At 37.0% G+C, this 16,390-nt stretch overlaps 1 protein-coding gene across 4 annotated transcripts in view; it reads right to left on the reverse strand.

The window, feature by feature from the left end:
* alk (ALK receptor tyrosine kinase) overlaps positions 1-16,390 on the reverse strand; it is a 485,678-nt gene that overhangs the window by 243,360 nt on the left and 225,928 nt on the right. For all 4 annotated transcript variants that reach the window (XM_026152849.1, XM_026152846.1, XM_026152847.1 and 1 more), the window contains exon 2: positions 14,071-14,181. Coding sequence is in view for 3 of the 4 variants with exons in the window: in XM_026152846.1 (XP_026008631.1) it covers positions 14,071-14,181 (111 nt within the window). In the remaining variant the exon portion in view is untranslated. The remainder of the gene's footprint in view (positions 1-14,070; positions 14,182-16,390) is intronic.

Below are 16,390 nucleotides of genomic sequence, written 5' to 3' on the forward strand. Positions count from 1 at the left end.
AAATAAATAAGATCGGTTTCGTCTTGTCCAAAGGGCAATGTTCCTGAATTCTTTTAGACAACTCCGTAAACCTTGCTGCCTTCTTGTTCAATGCTACCTGAAACCTGAGCCAAGGATTTCTGCATTGCACAGCCAACCTCTGACCTTGGATCGAATGTTCTGGGACATATGCTGCTGAGAAGACTCTGACATTGTGTTATTACACCCCTGAATGCTCTAGACCAGCAAACAGCTAAAAATTTCTGCTAGTCAAATGTGCCTGGCTACTACTTATCTGAATTCCTATTAATCAGTAATGGTGTGCTTTTTTCCACTAGGGTTCATAGAGTCCTGTGAAAGCTCTCTTCTCACATGAATGTTTATACTGTAAGGTCTAAATATGTTATGTGTATGCAGTGAATTTGTTGTAACTGCCTGAGGCATTTTCTGTGTTTTTCCAGATGCTCCGGTTTCTTGTCACAGTCCAAAGATAGGCAAGTTAGGTTAAATCCTGAATTGAAATAGGCTGTAGGGGTGAAAGTGAATAGTTGCCTTCAGTGGTCATGATTCACCTTGAATGACCCACCCTTTGTGACCCTGGATAGTGGGTTAAGCTAGTAGGTGGATGGATGCATAGATGGCTGGATCATTTACTTTGTGGACATCACTTTAATACAAAAAATGAATGTGGCACTCCGTGGCACACCTGAATAGCAAAGGCATGCCTCTACATGGACCTAATGCTGTTTATGTAATTTACAATGAGAAAACTGACTAGGCTAGGCTATAAAGCTATAAAGCACAACTAAACAGTGTGTGAACTGTGCTTTTTTCAGCCACCTGTCTGAAGATAGCAGGATGAAAAACTCAAACAGCAGAAACAAATGCACAAACAGATATTAGCTATGAGAAAATTGTCTATGTTAAATTGTGGTGGCTTTGAAATTCTCTTAATATTCCTCCTCTTGGACAAGTCGACCTAGGTGTGACAGTGTTATTATTTCTATTTAAACGAGAAGAAAAATGTTGGGAAACCACTTTTATAACTGAGATATCCGAGAAAACAACACCTCCCTTATTAAATGTAGTTATAGAAGAAATATCATGAGATATGATGCAGATATGAGAAAATGTTACCAAAGTGGAATGATTTTGGACCTTGATAATGAAAACCATACAGAATGAAGAGGTTGGTGCCAACATTTACATTTTGTTCAATATCCAATGCGAGTCTACTTGTATATCTCTTCATATCTCACTCTTTACATGTTTTAATCTACAATCCTAACATTCAGAACACAATTGGAAGTTATAAAAGCCTTGAAATCTTAGACTGAGGACCTAAAAGGAGTTTTACCTAATGAACTGATATCAATTCATTAGGTAAGCTGAGGTGGCTGCATTAGGCTGGTCAATGCTGTCAATTAAAAGGGCAGTTGCCTGTAGAGAAATCGTGGCAGCAGTCCTTCCCAACCACTTAATGCCAGAAAGGGTAACTGCTCCCATACCTAAAATGTATAATTTGGCAAAAACCCCCACAAAACTTTGATTTTTGTACCTCACTACCTCTAGCGACCTTAAGGCCTGATGAGATGTGGAGAAACGGATAACTTCAAGGTTGTAGTGAAAACTAATTTCCTTTTCTTCAATAAATGTCTCAGTGCTAGAGTGGAGTGATGCAATGTGATCAGTAGTACCGGGCTTCACACTGATCAGCACTGTTGTTCTGACTCACATGGATCCAAACTTAAAATTCAGTGATTGGGCCATTCTCTAGAGTTTAACAAAATGATTATCAGAATATACAAATCTGCAAATGCCAGTGTGACAAAGGTGAGTTTCAGAAAGTACAAGAGCAGCGCATTACTTTCAGCATGTGACTGCTGCCACTGGGCCAAAAGAAGATGGGACATTTACACAGTGTAACCTTTTACCTTTATGTATATTTGGACCACTAGTTGCACACATCTAAGAGCACTGATAAAAGAAATAACAATACCATACACAAAACGAAACACTACTCATAGCTGCAAAGGCAGCTCCTCTTTTTCGAGAGGGACTAAAACACTCTCATAATAACTAGTTCAGAACATTTCAGGGCCTTTTGGAAATTATTCCAGGAAAACTGGCAGCATATGCAAAAGCCTTTTTTCCTAACTCTGTCCTGATTCTGGGGACAAACATTTGCAAAAACATTCATACTGAATAGAACACCAAGTCCACTTTTGGATTATGGATTATCTGAATGGCAAATAAGGGTAAATCATTAGAATTTTAAAAGTGAGCTTTCTTTTTAGCTGGTCCATAACTACATTCTCTCAAATAAGCGTACTGTGGCAACAGACAGTAAATCGCAGTCTATTTATATAACAGTCATCCTTCTGTAAGTTCATGCTTCATGCAATATATTAAACATATCATCTGCTATGCAGTATGACTCAGTAATGCACAGAATTAAACCAATAGGGACACTTAATGATTGTGGGTATAACTGAAATGCAAACTTTTTTTTTAAAAATTGCATTTTTTTTAAAGTCCTCACTTATTTTGGTTGAGCAGTCCCTTTAATTCTTATTTTAAGCTCATAAGGCGTAAGGAGTCAAAAGAAAATAGTGTATAAAAATGTGTTTTTGTGTCATATTTTGAGTACAACCCAATCAATGTGGACACACACAACTTGAAGAACTCATATTGCCTATTTTTGTGAATTGAAATATAGGTCATAATACTATTAATAATGGTGTCTGTAGCTATTTTATAAATACTGTTTATAAATACTGGATTGTACATTGGAAATGTACTATGAAACTGCAGTATGTTCTGATGAAAAATATTGAAATATATTCAGGCTTACATAAAATATATATAAAAATCAAAATAAAATAGAAAAACCTTTTCAGGAAAACATTTTGAACACTCAAAGTTTCAGAGCTGTCTGCTCATATCTTTTGACCATTGGATATCATACTAATATTCATGTATGCAGAAATGGATGGATGGATGGATGGATGCAGAAATACGCTTGGCACATTGACAAGCCAAGCAGCGTGTGCTGCCAATTGGGGATGAAAGATTTGATTCACCTGTGGTGAGCAAGATCTGGACCTGTCATCCAATTCCGCCCACCTCCTGCATGAGCAAAGTGATTAAGAACCGATGACTTGCCAAATCACTGTGGACGTGGCTTTAATGGTTCACTCATTCTTTGGTTTAACCAACCAACCCGCCCGTAACTATTTGAAGTTACGGCAAAGGTTATTATAAAACAAGAGCTATTTATAGAAAAGCTAAGCATCATTCACAAAATCCCTTCTCCTCCTTTCTCCCAGAGAACAATATCTATTGTTACTTAGGAGCAGATTTGTGAGGAAAAATCTTTGTGTTAAAAAGTTCATTTTAATACTTGATTTGTCCCAGAGCACAGCATAATTGCTAGAAGTGCGGACTGAATTTGAATCAGGTGTTCAATATTAAACAGTAATATCTCAGAATTTATCTCAAGAATTTATGTGCTTAATCAGTATTTCCATTTTGGGAAAAAAAGAAAAAGGAAAATAACAGCTTCTCAGTCATGACTTCAAAGAGGCACAGGTTTTAAATAACTCAGGTGAAATGTATCTCTATTTCTGAAGATCACAGAAAACGTGGTAGAAGAGTGGATGCATCATAAAGGCTCGCTATCCTTAAAATATAAAAATAAATAAATAATAATAATAACAAATGGCCCAATATGGCAAGGCTGTGATGATCCACTTGGTAAAGTAAATCCGTTGGGCATCTTTCTTGGCCCTCGGACAATAATTCTGAAAGCTAAAGAACCAAACGTGACAGGCAAAAATAAAAAAAATTAAATTTTGGAGCCCATTTTCAATAAAAGTCATCTTGCGCATCTATAAGTGCTTAAAACAAACAGAATTAACCATCTTTATAAGTGATTATTCAGTGTGATCAAGGAATCTGTAAAGCATTTACAAATATTTGTTATGGAACAATTAAAGAATGAATTCATTCTAGCTGTCATATGTAGTGACTCAGTGAAAATACCCATAGTGCTTTATGGCATGATTAAGTAATCCAATAGTTCAGGTTGTTTTGAAGTAGAATGGAAGTTCAATCAAAACAGCTCCCATGTGCCACCACAGTTATTCCATTTCAAAAGGTTTAATTTCTATTCTCTCTGATCTACACTCCATTAAGTTCAACTTAACTGAATGTAATTAAATCGGTCATGTATCCCAGTCACAATCACAATATTATTGTCTTTTTTGTTCTTGGTTACTCAAACCTTGTGTTTTGAAGGTCAGGAAGGGCTCAGGAACAAACAGGCTTTGTTGATAATTAAAGACAATCTATGAATAGCAATACCCCCGAGATTATGGGGGATGCTTTGGATACAACAGCGTGAAGCGATAAAGCATCATGGGCTTTAAAGATGTAAATCTACAGAGAATGTTTAAAGACCGTAAATCTGTGATGCCTAAATGACCAATTAGTGCTTCTTGCATCCCACTTCTTTTTAAGAAAGATTATCAAGTTCATTCAAAGGCAGAACCAAACTACCTTGATAACCTTGAAATCTTTGAAACCACCGACTGCCATGCAAAAAAAAAAAAAAAAAGGGGGGGGGGGGGGACGTAGCACGCTGCAATTAGTTTGTGGAAACTTGTGTGTTTAATGCATAAAAATCTATTGTAAGTGCAGTGAGGATTTGTTGCTATCCTCACTAGCCTGCAGTTGATTTTTTTGTGGTGTATAATATTCACATTTTGCAAATAAACAAAGCAGTCCTGCTGTTGTCTAGGAAATTACTGCTCTCCCTTCCTGTTGGAAAATGAATTTGTCCAAGCAAGATTCAAATTAAGACAAATGACAGCTACATGTTAGTGTAGTAATTGACGTATGCTATATGCACCAAATTACTGGGGCACCTATAACTCACACCTAAAGCCATAGAAATCCATCCCATGAAGCTCCCAGCTTACAGTTTTTGTGCTGATATTAATCTCAGAGAAGGAACTCCCTGTACTGTGGTTACTGAGTCAACAGAGCATTGGTGACTTTTACATTAGATGTCTCAGCATTTGGTGACCCTGCTCTGTAACTTTACTTGGGCCACGTCACCACTAGCCGGATAAATTTGAAAACGGTGTTTTCATTTTCAGCCGTTTTCACAGAGTTGTGCATCCAAATTGAAACGGCCGAAAACGCTTACTGCGCATGCTGAGACGCAAGACGATTCAAACTACCTCATTTCTGTCTGCCATTTATTTACTTTCCGTCTCTTTGAAACATCGCAGCAAAATGTAGAGGAAAAGCACCGAGTTTTTTAAATGGACTAACAATGAGGTGGAGTTGTTGCTGCGAGTAACACACAAGTACAAAGTTGCAAAAGCGAGTGAGAATTAAAGAAATTGAAGAAAAGTTATCTGGAGCATGTACAAACTGATATTAATCATTGATAGATTGAGAGCAAACAAAACAACTGCTGTATAATGCCCTCCGCTATCTTAGTTTAATTGGTCACATGACTGCATCACATGACTAAAATGTGTCATCGTTTTCAAAAAGGCTCCGGGTTCACTGTCCACACTGCAATGCGAAAACGGCATTGTCAAATGTATCCGCTTTGTAGAGCGTTTTCAGAACGCTGCGTTTTCCTTGACCAAAAACGGCGTCTCTTTGTGGACAGAAGGCCAAAACGAAGAGAAAAAGACGCGCTTTCAAACAAAAACATATTAGTGTGGACATGGCCTTGGTCTGCCACTTCATGGCTGAATTGCTATGGTTCATAAACATGTTCACTTTGCAATGATATCACATTTTATCGTGGAGTATTTCAAGTATAAAAGAAATTTCACAAATCATGCTTTTTAGAACAGGTCACTCTTTTACAAATATTTGTGAAGGCAGACTGCATGGCTCGGTGCTAGATTTTATACACTTTTATTTTATTTTACAATTATGAGGTGTGGCCCAAACTTTTTTCCACATGCTTTTTGGTAGCACTGCCAACGTTAACCACACTCAGCAAACTAATTTGCCTTTAAAATGTCAATCACCATGCAGACTTGAAAACATGATCTGTTGATTAGTCAACTGATGATTAATTTTAAATAGCTTCTAAATACACACAAGACATTTGCATTAAAATGTTATTAACCTGGAACAGTGGTTTCAGTTTTACACAGTACAAAGGGGAGTCAATTTTTTTTTCCTCCTGTTTAATCATTGAATAAATGAACTTGCACCTTTGAATGATAGGTGTAAAAAAATGAGATGCTGATGAATGACTCTAGTAAGTCACTAGTTACCCATTGTAAATTTACCTATGAGAAAGTTAAATCTTTTACGCAATGATGGCTTGACAGTGTCAAAAGAATCAATATCACTTCCTGTAATTTATTTACCCTGTAAAGGAAGTTGAGGTTATCAGAGCAAATTATGCAAGCTGGTTATAAAATCCCATACATATATAATTTAGTTTAATCAAAGTTAGGAGATCCTTGTAAACAAGGCCAGAAATTGATCCTAATGAATTTAATATGTGTGTGCTTGAATGTACTAAAGATATTTAATTAATTAAAAAAAAAATCTAAACAGACAAGAGTGAATCTTAGGGCTACTGGTAATCAAGCAGAGCATTCCCAGAGTTGCCAGCGGTACTGAATCTGTTAACAATGTTGTGTGACTGCTTAATGAGCCTGTCACAAAATTATGACCCTGACCTTACTTATCAAACAAAGCATGGATTCAGTGATGCTTTGTGGTACACAGCTCAAGGTCAGAGAGATGAGAGCCAACTCCGGCCTTCTTAATTTTCTATACAGATTAACTACTGAATTCCCAGCAGCGCAGCGCTATTTGATCAAATACTGGGAAAAAATATGAGATGCTGTATTTGCACAGAAGTGCAGACATCAAGCAAATTACATCTAACAATGGATGTCTCTTTGTGGCTAGAGAGCTGTAACTGTGCTGACAAATCTCCCCATGAAACCCTTTAATTGACATGATGGATATGTTTATTTCCTGATTACAATGAGATTCTGTCCGGCTGAGCTTATTTATGTATCCATTTGACTGTTTAATGGCATTTGCATTTGAAGCAAATTAATTTCCTATCAAGCAAGCAGGAGCCTTTTGTAAAATATATACATATGAATGGATGTGTGGCAAGTGATTTTTGACAAACAGAAGGTGCAACAGGGACTAGAAATAAATTAAAAATCTGTAACCCATATTGTTTATTTTTTTTCTATTTCCTAATCTGACTTGAAAACGACAAGTGCTGGTCCCAAAACAAATGAGTATTTTTCAAAGTTCTTTTTTTAACAGTAACATTTTTGATGTGACTTGCTAGGAATATGAAGGTAAAAGTGGTTAACTCATCTGTATTTCTTCGCTCAACTGCATGCGACAGTTACTGATCCCGGATTAGAAGGGATCAAAGTCAAATGTCAGTAAACCCATTCCTTGTGAACTTATTCCCTTGCTTCATCCATAGCATCCACTTTTCAAAACTACAAAGGTGACAAGCTGGCAGGGGGTCAAGAGAGGTTCTTCACAATAAACTCTCTGCAGATAGAGAAAAAAATAGCAAAACCCAAACCCATAAAAAACCCTTTGCTTTACAGTAGATTTTTAAAATCATAACAGTTTGTGAGTTTCTCATAATTCAATAGCAAGCCAAAGCAATTGTAAACAACAGCAGCACATCCGCCAGCAAACCCTGTTAATTTGGTCATTGCATTTCCACCCATGACAGACCCCTTGTTTTTATCCACTCCAATTTTAAAATTGGTCCCATTATTTAGAGCAGCCCACAAATGACCAACCAAAAATAAAGCTGCAACAGAAGCATAGACTGCGGTCAGATGCCAGATGTAAAATACAATTTATAGCTACACATACTCATCCTTCAGAGACACAACAAGTCAATTGCCACTGACTCCCAAAAACAATACCGTAGTAACCATTTGCATATTTGCTGGTTTCTACACAACAGATGCTGAAAAGTCTTTCTGCCACAAAGCATTTAGAAATCAAGTCAGGTAAAAGGCTGCATAAAGAGTGACGGTCTTTAAGTGGATGTAACCAGCAGCATACTGTCTTAGTTGGTGGGTGTCTTTTTTTAGAAAAAAAATATTCCCCACATAAAATTGTTTTTTTTAGTATAGCTAATACATAAAAAAAACAGTAGTGCTTCAAATGTTTTTTGTTTTTGTTTTGTTTGTTTTGTTTTTTTTGTTTTTTTTACCACAAATGGTAAATGGTAAATGGCCTGTATTTATATAGCGCTTTACTAGTCCCTAAGGACCCCAAAGCGCTTTACATATCCAGTCATCCACCCATTCACACACACATTCACACACTGGTACAAGCTATGTACCAGTTTAATATCACATAATAAATGAATCAAATAATAAATCACACTAAAACATTCTGGAGAAGGCAGCACCACAGACCACGAGGATAAATAATTTGGCAATCCCACTTGAAGTTAAAGTGTTTGAAATTTTCACCACTAAAGTCAGTAGATTCCAGTGAACTGAGTTCTGTTTTATTATCCCTCACTATTCAAGTGCCTAATCCCAGCTATGGTGGCTGCTATCTTTACCTCAGCTATTAATCCTGGGTGAGAAGACCCTAACCCTAACCCATCAGCCTTTATTTAATTTGGAAGAGGCTGTAAACCTGTGTGAACGGAGTCCAATATGGCTCAGTGCCATACTGAGGCAGGTTGTTCATCATATGCTGAGCTAACAGTAGCGCACTGTTTTTGCCGCTGTTAACTACTGTTAGCCTCTGTTAGCTTCTATTCACTGGCATAAGTGAAATGTTTTTATAAGTGCATTTATTGCTTCTGGTCTTTGATGCTGAGTAAATAAAGATGTCATAGCTCATATGTGACATATTAATTAACCATTGTGCAATATAATAATAATAATAATGCATTTTATTTGAGGGCGCCTTTCAGAAACCCAAGGTCACCTTACAAAAAACAAAATTAATAAAAAGAACAGTAGTCATAAAATACATAAAATAAGTTAAAATTACAAAACAGAGCTTGTAAACAGAGCTTAATATCAAACTGTTCGCCACAGGGAAAGTATGGTTTTTACAATACTCATGCATAACATTAGCTAGCATAAGGTTAGCATATAACCAATGTTGTTTAGCTGGCTCTTGTTAGTTATCCGGATATGGGAGGGTCACATTTCTAATCTGATGACATAAAAGTAATTGTAAAAATATTGAGAATAAATGAGCATGTTTGTGCACGTTTTTGTGTGACTTTTGTTCAGGAGATGAGGCAATAGGTGAGAAGTGGACACTTTTCCCTCTCATGAGTCTGAAGGTGCAGCCACAATATTAAATGGTTTTCTGGCTCTAATATAAACAGCATCCTGGTAGGTTCACTACTTCCTAGCTATTAGACACAATATCCACTTTAATAATAATAATAATAATAATAATAATACATTTTATTTAAGAAACTGCCTTCCAAAACACTCAAGGACACTGTACACAAGCAATAACAACAACAAACATAACCATTTACAAAATAATAAGGATAAAACATTGAGCAAATAAATAAAATAAATTAAAGTAGCAGGATGGAAAAATTTATGTGGAATAGGCTAATGTGAATAGGTGAGTTTTGAGTCTGGGCTTAAAAAGAGGGAGGAAAGTGTTCAGAAAACAATGTGTGTGAGACTAATGAGGTTTTAGTCTCGTGAGGAACGTGATACTAAGAGCTGGTATTAAAGATTTGATGTGATTTTTGTATTACCTCAGTAAAACAAATTTCTAATGGGTCTTGAATGTGATACTAAACTATAGTTTTGCCTCATCCTGGAATCTACAATGTATCTAGATATCCCTTGCATGAACACTGGAGGAACTTTTTTTTTTTTAATTTGTTTGAATGACTTCTACACCTAAACGAATGCTCAGAGGAGCCTAACTCCATGCACTTCACCACTTTAAATAGCTGTGGAAATAAAACAGCGCACCAACTAGTAGGGGTTGGAAAGGCTAAATGATATGACTCCAAGAGGCAGCCACATTTAAGCACCTGCTCCAGTGTTCTATCCTTTATAACCCTCTGCCTTTGCAAATGTGTTTTATTCCAGCGCTGTGTCTCATTACACAAGAACAGCACTACCAGCTGAGTGAGGCAGATGTTCCATTGTGGAGCACAGCAACTCCTCAAGTGGCTAGCATCCATCTGAATGCCTGTGTTACAGCTGGCAGGCACAGCTGATGCAGGACAATCCATCTCCATGAAGAGAACAGGTCTAAAGTGATAAAGACGGCATATGGGAAGGTTTTAGCAAAAGAGAATATGGCTATGGTCAGTTCCTGCTGCCATTTTTCAAAGAAGGACATAAATGTTGATGGGAAGCAGGAAAGACTTCAAGACTGAGGGCTGTGACGTTATTGACATCACTGACACAGTGGGGCAATAAAATCAGTTTACCAGCACTGAAATTCAAACAAGGAAGATGAGTTGCCCTGTATCTTCGCAGCTAAAGCTGCTAATCGAAGCAGCGATGCAGAGAGAGCGAGAGAGGGAGAGTATGGTGGCGTAGGTCCAGTCGGTCTGTGCTTTTGGCTTTTGTGGTAGGTAATAAATGCCAGCGGACAGCAGATGCTGTAGGGAGAGCAGAGATCTATCGCTGCAGCCTACAGCCAAGTTCACCGTGCCATGTTGTTGTGACTTGTCCTCTCTCAAACCTTTTCTCAGCACCCTCTGATGCTATGTTACACAATATAAAACCAGCCAATCTTTAAAAGTCCCTTGGAGATTTATCAGAAGAACCAAAGAGTCATGACTCCTTTTGGCTTTTAAAAATGTAATCTCTCCAAGAAATGAAATACAAAGAACAAATAGGAAGGAAAGAATGCCTATATACTGACAGAATACAATGCATTATAACGAGTACTAGTAAAAGTGTACATTTGTTCTTGTCTGTTCAATCAACATTTAATTTGTTTCACTGAAGCTCACCATTACTCTACATCAGCATTTGTAATCATCAAGCTTTTACTGTCCAGATGTAAGCCTTCCTGCTCCAGCCAAACTCACTTCACTAATCACCATACAGAAAAATAAAAATAAACCCTCTCTGGGCTTGTTAACATACTAGAGACAATAGGTCAGAGCTGTCATTGCATGAAATAGCAGAAAAATGTACTTGGCTGTGTCCATGACAGGCTGATTGATTCAAAAACAGTATGGCAATCTGTTGTGTAACTGACACCAGTTCAGTCAGGTTCACTGTGGACTGTCAGAGCCACGAGCAGCTGAAGCATGGTCCCAGAGATCCACTGTCAAAGATGTGTTTCATAAACAGCTGGGTGACAGTTTGGTGCTATTGGGAGTTTGAATCATCACTTACAGGATGACCTCCAACCCTCCAGGATGGCTGGAAATGGGCAAAAAAAAATCTTGCTGGAGCCGTCACCTCCGAGTGATGCGAATGGGTTGATGTGACAAAGATGCACGACAAGCGCCTAAAGGGTTACACAGATGCTCACACCAAGTGATGTAATACTGAACTCTGACATCTTTAGATCACTTTTCAAAGTCACTTTTGGGTTTGCTGTCTCAGCATCAGCTTTGACTGATGCTCTAAGACAACAGCTGCAAGAAACTGTGTTTTTATTCATTCAAACATTTTACATTTAGAATGGCTTCAGCACAGAAAACCGACCTTTGAGGCCAGTGTCATTGACATGGTCTTGAAAATGACTCTTTTCTTCTTCCTCTCTTGCCATCTCTTCAGATTTGATTGGCCCACTAAAAGCTTGCTTTTGAACTATGATTAGCTAATTTTAAACATAATGCCAAAATCAACCCACTTAATTTCTTCTTGTTTACAAAACATGACTAATTAAAGTCATTAACAAGGGTCCTGAAGGATCCTTGAGAACGAATAGTGGAGTGGGTAAACCTCTTAGCCTTTTTCACACACAGAATATGTACAAATAAAGGAATGGTTAATCAATTATGGCCCTTAAGCAGATTTACATGACATTATATTTGAGATGATTTTAAAATGTGTGTCAGGAGTTACAAAATAGTGATTGCAATTGTGTCTGTGAAATTAATTTCAAATTATCAGCTCTGAGTATATCCAATCCAGCAGCAAAGCAGTAAACTGCTTCATATGCAAGTACAATGATGTGAAAAGAGATGTTTTTGCCTTAAAACTAGTATAGAGTACACAAAGTATACTCTGTGATCAAGTGGATTGTAGAGCAACCTTCTCAACAATTTGAAGAATGGTTTTCTGTAGGACTTCACATCATTGCGGAGGAACTGGCACGTTGTTTCAGAAGCGTTGTTTCAGTTCATTGAGGTTCGTAGGTTTGCATTTATGCACAGCTCTCTGCACACTATTACAACACCTGATTCTACTGTGCCTGACAGTTGCTGAGAGGTGTTTTTGTTGATTAATGCCAAACCTCTCCATTTTGGTCTCATCTCACATTTTTTTCCAAAAATCTCTGATTTGTTTTGATGCAAGCATGCAAAATGAAGCCATGCAGTCATGTTCTTTTTAGAAAGAAGCGTTCTACCCTTCCAAATGAACCATACTTGTTTAGTCTTTTCTTATGGTACTGTTATAAACTTTAACAATTAACATGCTAATTGATCCCAAACAGAATGGTTTGATCTTTGCGTGAATTTGCTGGCTGGTGCACTCCTGTGCAAATTGTTTGCTTTGCAGTGCATTGTTTTAACATCTCAGGTGGCCACACTTTCTGATGACGAGTTAGTGAAGTTCTTGTGATTATCAACACATGGCTATTACTTACCCTCTAAGGTTCTATGGAGGCAGTAAGTGTATACTTAAGTCCAAACTGCCCTGTGAAAACTATTTTTTTTAAACAGACTGCAGATCTGTTACTAACACAGCTTTAAGGCTTAGTGATGTCTATGAAAAGATTGAATGTTTAATGCTGCTAATGACTTTTTAAGACATGTTCCACATCAAAAGACAAAAAAGAAAAATAGATAAAGCCATGCATTATAATATCCCATGTAAGCATATCCGTTTTATTGCATACACTATCTTAGTTGTAAGTACATAAGACTATGTCTCCTTGACTGTGTACTTGTCTTTTAAAGTTCATTTCACATGCAGCATCTGTTTTTATGTTTATTAAAGCTTCAAAGGTCTCAACAGTTTTGTCATTTTAAATAAATCTGAAAAAAAAAAGTAATTCTTTACGCCTTGCTGCTTTCAGGATTCAAAGAGAAAGAAATTGATTTTCATTATTTGACATTGCTGTTTTATATTCAGAGCAAACTTTTTCAAAGTTCTAATTGATTTCTACACATCGAGTTCACTTATTAATAAAAACACTTTTTGGCCATTTTATGGATGGATTATTTAAAATTAAGCCTTCTTCAAAGACTCATGCTAGATATTTTAGTCCCATTTCTCTTCCATTACATTTATATGGAAGAGAATTTTACATTTTATTTTATACCAAAAAACAACCTGGCTACATGTACATTTTTACTAGAGACACACTGATTAACCAGCCAGGGTCTGGAATTAGCTTATTTCTAGTGTGCTTTTGACAAAAAAGTTTACTTTTGCTCATATATGCTATAAGATATAGTTGTTAGAAAGACAATAAGAACTGGCAAAAAATTTGAATCTGTAGGTCACACTTAGAAAAAACAAACCAAGATATTGTATCAGCCAACTGAAATTAGCACATCTCAAATAAAAAAAACAACTCTTTCCAGCTTTTTCTAGGTTTTGAACTGTCTTAATTAAACTGCTTATGTAGAACTGTATCTTTTTATATGCATTGTTTCATTTCATCTCTGCTGTAATTTCACCTGTAAGAAATGTAACACCTTACAGGTGATGCGTGTGTCTGAGTGTGTGAATTCAAGAATAAATACGTGTCTATCTTCAACAAAATCTCAATTTTGTGCCTTGTAGAGAGCAGACAAGACAGAGATTTACTGTGTGCTGAGGGAAAGCTGACGCCAGGTGTTGAGGACAACTGGGAACAGAGATCTGTGGTCTGTTTGAGGAGGGCTGACAAAACCTCACTTACCGGAAATAGGAACTGAGTCACTGGGAAAACTGAGGTTGTCCTCAGCTATCCAGGAGAAGCTCCAGTATCCTTTAGGAATCCCAGGAGCAGTCCTACCATTCAGTGGCTCACCTGCAAAAATAGCAAATCCTCATTTTACTTTCAGAGTACATGTTGCAAAGAATGACTATGTTAAGAAATTCAGTAAAATACACTTCATTGCTTTGTTTATTTAATTTCTGGCACTGATTTAGCATCCACGTTGCACTCCCTTTTCTTTATTAGTCCAGCTTAGTCATAAGTCTGCTTCCTTCATTAAAATTTGTAAATGCTGTATGATCTTGCCTTTTTAGACTAAAAAGTATTTTGATGAACCGTTTGTACAGGCTGAGTCTTTTTTTTCTAGCAGACAAGCTGAAAAGGAAAGTGAAAATCTTATAGTTGAATCACCAACTATTACTGGAGTTTCTGCAGCAATAATAAAGTACACTGAGGCATTTCACTAAATAAATAACCATTGTAAACTTCACCACTTTTATGTCAACAAAGCATCTGCAGTTTTGGTACAGAGTGAACTGGAGTGATAGTATGAAAGTCCAAGGAGCCATATGAATTGGTTATTGGATATCAATAGACTGCATAATTACCTGTAGGCAGATTTGTCTACTTTTGTTTGACTCTGTCTTCACCTTCTAAACTCAAAGACTAATTATTGCAAGATCGAATAGAAGCATGATACTGTAAAGTAGATGCAAAAACTTTCTCTCTCACTTTATGTACCCCCTATCTTCCAACGATGCCATCACACTCACAAACACACACACACGTACGCTCTCCCTCTTTCACTTTGTCCTTAGTCCATGGATAATTACTACAAAGTCACAGACCAATACACTGCTGCCTAAAAAGGAGACCCCTGCATAAATCCTGCAGTCATTTCAAATGAGCCTTAAAGAGCGATTGATTGTATATGCTGACTTTCATTGCACTAAACAGTTTACAGTTGGCTTCAGCCAAAATGAGACCAGGAGAATATTAAACATGTTTTCTTACTCAGAAAGATTTCTACTAACATTTAAAGCAGACTGCATTAATATGACTATTGTTTAGATTTTTTGATGAGTGATGAGTGGTAAACTATAAAGTATCTCTGTATTTGGCTGCAGTTCACCCTTAATTCTGACTAGTCAACACACCTCTGCTACAGAGAACAATTACTGTAAGTTTAGTAGCTGCCACCACTATGCTTCATTGCAAGGACAATGATCAGAGATGATTTACAGACTCTGTTGTTCACACTACACAGTGTTCAGAATTTTGATCAGAGATGTCAATATCTTTCTCATCAGAACATAAAGTTGCTGTCATTGTGGGCTCAATGTTCTTTTAGCATTTATTGGTTCATTCCATGTGAGTTTTTATTTGCTTTTTACTCAAAAGTGTCTTCTATCTAGCCACGTAACAGAGGCCTGATAATTGACGTGATGCTTAAGTGATCCTTCTAGCATGACTCCCCACTGTGCAGAGGACTTCTGAAGTATGGGTTTATCGCTCAAAACTATATGAATATACCTTAAAACATGAAATGAAAATGATTATTGCTGAACTTTCAACAACAACAACTTTTCAAAAATCAATATACAGTAACAATTGTACTGCAAGAAGGCAACAATTTATTTCCAGTGGAGCTCAAGTTAATTTTCACTTGCAAACATGCCCTGTGTTTATTCTTTATTGCAGTCAGCATGTAGAACCACGACTCACTCTAGTCCATTTTATGAAAGGGGATTTTCTCTTTCAAAAGATTGTGCAACTGTGCATGGCACACCCGTGTCCAGTCACATAACTCAGCTGCTATAATGCCTTACCTATGCTTTATGAGCAGTAGATGTTGGTTTTTTTCCCTCCTCGCTGTGTCCTTTGATTACATGCCTCTGCTTCCAGCTTAACCTCAAACAATTCAGCAGGTGCTGACTTCCGCAATTCTGTTTTTCTTTCTTTTTATCATCCACAGAGCCACCAAAGATGCATAATTTCCCTTTTTCCCCTTCTTGTAACACTATTCCTAGGCTATATATCCTCTTTTTCCTCTATGCATGTAGTCTTTGCCCTTTTGTCAAAGCAAGTCCTTGGTTGTACTTCTAAGCGCGAAGACATTTCTGCTCTCAATAAATTCACCCTCGCTATCGTCATATTGACTGTCAATTGATTTTTGTTTCCAGAGCTAACTAGTAGCTACAGTAGCATCATGGTATAGATGGAATGAAGTGATATAATATAATAAACACTGGCTGTAATATAAAGTCAGTTCTAAAATGATCTTTTGGCCAAATTGTTATTG

The sequence above is a fragment of the Astatotilapia calliptera genome, chromosome 19 (genome assembly GCF_900246225.1).
Source record: "Astatotilapia calliptera chromosome 19, fAstCal1.2, whole genome shotgun sequence".
Lineage (NCBI taxonomy): Eukaryota > Metazoa > Chordata > Actinopteri > Cichliformes > Cichlidae > Astatotilapia > Astatotilapia calliptera.